We start from the raw sequence: 2,781 nt of genomic DNA, 5'->3' as shown, positions 1-2,781 counted from the left end.
GCATTACAACGCTCTACGCTTAATTAAACAACTTACTTACATTATCGTCGCAGCCAACATGCAAGTGAGGCGGCTGCAGGTTGGCTGGCTACCCTTTCCTTTCTTTTCTTCACGGTTACTCTTTGGACACTGATATATTAGTAGTAACGAGTAGTAAACCATATCTATCTCGACATCGACGGCAGCCGCCAAATTTTCCCTTTAAATAGCGCAGCCACTGCGATCCATCATCACCTCACCCACACCGCAGTGCACACCACAACCGAGAGAGCCAGTGCTTGTTTCGCTCTTCAAAACTCACTGCTGAGCTCCCACTCGCGTAAGATGGCAAGCACTCAGGTATGTACAAGTTCAGCGCACGGTCGATCGAGTAACTTGCATGCAGCTAGGTGTGTAGCAGTAGCACACCATGAGTCCAGCTAGCTCACTTGCATGGTGCACTTGTGTGCTGCTTGTTTCAGGACGTGAACATGGACGGTAGCCTCGCCGGCTGCGAAGCGTTCGGCTCGCGCACGACTATGCTGTCCGTGCACAGTGAGGAGGAGACGGCCATGCTCCCCATCACCGTGGGTGGCAGCAAGCCCAGCGGCCGGTACATCCTCGTGTCGGGCCGCGCCGACGAGAAGGACGGCCTGCGCCAGCCGATCACGACGGGCGCCCTCAAGCCTCGGGTCACGTACCGCGTGGCTGGGTGGATCAGCCTGGGCGCGGGCGCAGCGCGGGGGACGGTGCGCGTCAACCTTGGTGTGGACGAGGACGACAATGGCAACGAGAACCTGGTGGAGTGCGGCGTCGTGTCCGCTGAGGCGGGCGGGTGGACGGAGCTCATGGGCGCCTTCCGGCTGAGGACGGAGCCGCGCAGCGCCGCGATTTACGTGCACGGTGCCCCCGCCGGCGTCGACGTAAAGGTCATGGATCTTCGTGTCTTCCAGACGGACCGCAAGGCGCGCTTCAGGCAACTCAGGGACAAGACTGACAAGGTGAGCATGCATCCACGTAACCAGGTGCTACCTGCATGATTTTTTTTTTCGAGAATGACCTGCATGATGGCGCGCCTGCATCCACGTAACCATGGCTCTGCATGCATACTTGGTGCGGCACGTAATGCATGATCCATGCACAGGCGCGCAAGAGGGACGTGGTTCTCAAGCTGGGCGCGGCGACGGGAGCGGCGTCCGTGCGCGTCGTGCAGATGGATAGCGCCTTCCCATTCGGGACATGCATCAACACGACGGTGATCCAGAACCCGGCCTTCGTCGACTTCTTCACCAACCACATGGACTGGGCCGTCTTCGAGAACGAGCTCAAGTGGTACCACACGGAGGCGCAGCAAGGGCAGCTCAACTACCGCGACGCCGACGCGCTCCTCGACTTCTGTGACCGTCTGGGCAAGCGCGCCCGCGGCCACTGCATCTTCTGGTCCGCGGACGGCGCGGTGCAGCAGTGGGTCAAGAACCTCGACCGCGACCAGCTCAGGTCCGCCGTCCAAAGCCGCATCCAGGGCCTCGTGTCCCGCTACGCCGGCAGGTTCCCGCACTACGACGTCAACAACGAGATGCTGCACGGCCGCTTCTTCCGGGACCGCCTCGGCGACGAGGACGTCCCGGCGTTCATGTTCAAGGAGGTGGCGCGGCTGGACCCGGACGCCGCGCTCTTCGTCAACGACTACAACGTGGAGTGCGCCAACGACCCGAACGCGACTCCGGACAAGTACGCCGAACAGGTCGCATGGCTGCAGAGCTGCGGCGCCGTGGTGCGCGGCATCGGGCTGCAGGGCCACGTCAGCAACCCGGTCGGGGAGGTCGTCTGCGGCGCCCTCGACAGGCTCGCCGCCACGGGCGTGCCCATATGGTTCACGGAGCTGGACGTGTGCGAGCCCGACGTGGGCCTCCGCGCCCAGGACCTGGAGGTGGTGCTCCGGGAGGCGTACGCGCACCCGGCGGTGGAGGGCGTCGTGTTCTGGGGCATCATGCAGGGCAAAATGTGGCGCAAGGACGCCTGGCTTGTCGACGCCGACGGCACCGTCAACGAGGCAGGCCAGACGCTCCTCAATCTCCAGAAGGAGTGGAAGACGGACGCGCGCGGAAGCGTCGACGGCGATGGGAACTTCAAGTTCAGGGGCTTCCATGGCAGATACGTCGTGGAGGTTACTACCCCGACGGGGAAGCAGATGCTCAAGACCTTCACCGTGGAGAAAGGGGACAACACCCCTCTCCTCGTGGATTTGGCCGACGCCTGACTGACGATGAATCTATCTAAGAAACTACTTATTTTTACCAATCTAATTACATGCATGGACGACACGTGAAGGAATAAGCTGTATAATACTATTCACATTTCCAAGGTAATGGGTATTGTATTTTGTAAGAGAAGTGTAAGGTATTGTACTGCCTACATCTCATGTCGATGGAGATGATTGAAGTAAAGAGTACCTATATATGGTGTTCTCAATTTTTTTGTCAATTGATTAAAGTAATAATAATATTACAAAGAGAAAAAATTGCAACTGAGATATAAGTATAACACAACAGTCTTGCTAAGTCTCAGTCGACTGAGACTTCGTTAAGTCTCTGTCGATGCTATATCCATAAAATCTTACATTGAAATCCGTGCAAAAAATCATCTAGTTTTTTCTTTTTCGCTCTTATATATTATGTCACTTGACTGGGACTTTGTTAAATCTCAGTCGACTGAGACCTAGCCATACCCATAACACAAAACCACATTTCTAAAGTAATTAAGAAGCTCAACTGATACCCAAAACTCTAGGACCAAGTAGTG

The 2,781-nt window shown here is 56.7% G+C and overlaps 1 protein-coding gene across 1 annotated transcript; it reads left to right on the top strand.

Moving 5' to 3' along the window:
* The first annotated feature begins 324 nt into the window (after window positions 1-324).
* On the top strand, window positions 325-2,345 carry LOC123121016 (endo-1,4-beta-xylanase 3). The gene is made up of 3 exons (XM_044540964.1): window positions 325-339; window positions 462-980; window positions 1,124-2,345. Exons 1-3 carry the CDS (start codon window positions 325-327, stop codon window positions 2,237-2,239), a joined length of 1,650 nt encoding a protein of 549 aa, XP_044396899.1. The 3' UTR covers window positions 2,240-2,345.
* Window positions 2,346-2,781: the final 436 nt, after the last annotated feature.

This window comes from Triticum aestivum, chromosome 5D (assembly GCF_018294505.1).
Source record: "Triticum aestivum cultivar Chinese Spring chromosome 5D, IWGSC CS RefSeq v2.1, whole genome shotgun sequence".
NCBI lineage: Eukaryota > Viridiplantae > Streptophyta > Magnoliopsida > Poales > Poaceae > Triticum > Triticum aestivum.
This window is presented reverse-complemented; position numbering and strand designations above follow the sequence as displayed.

Excerpts from the sequence above, each read along its gene's own strand:
- LOC123121016 (XM_044540964.1), top strand. Across the intron at positions 981-1,123 it reads TCAGGGACAAGACTGACAAG|GCGCGCAAGAGGGACGTGGT; the intron begins GTGAGCATGCAT and ends ATCCATGCACAG.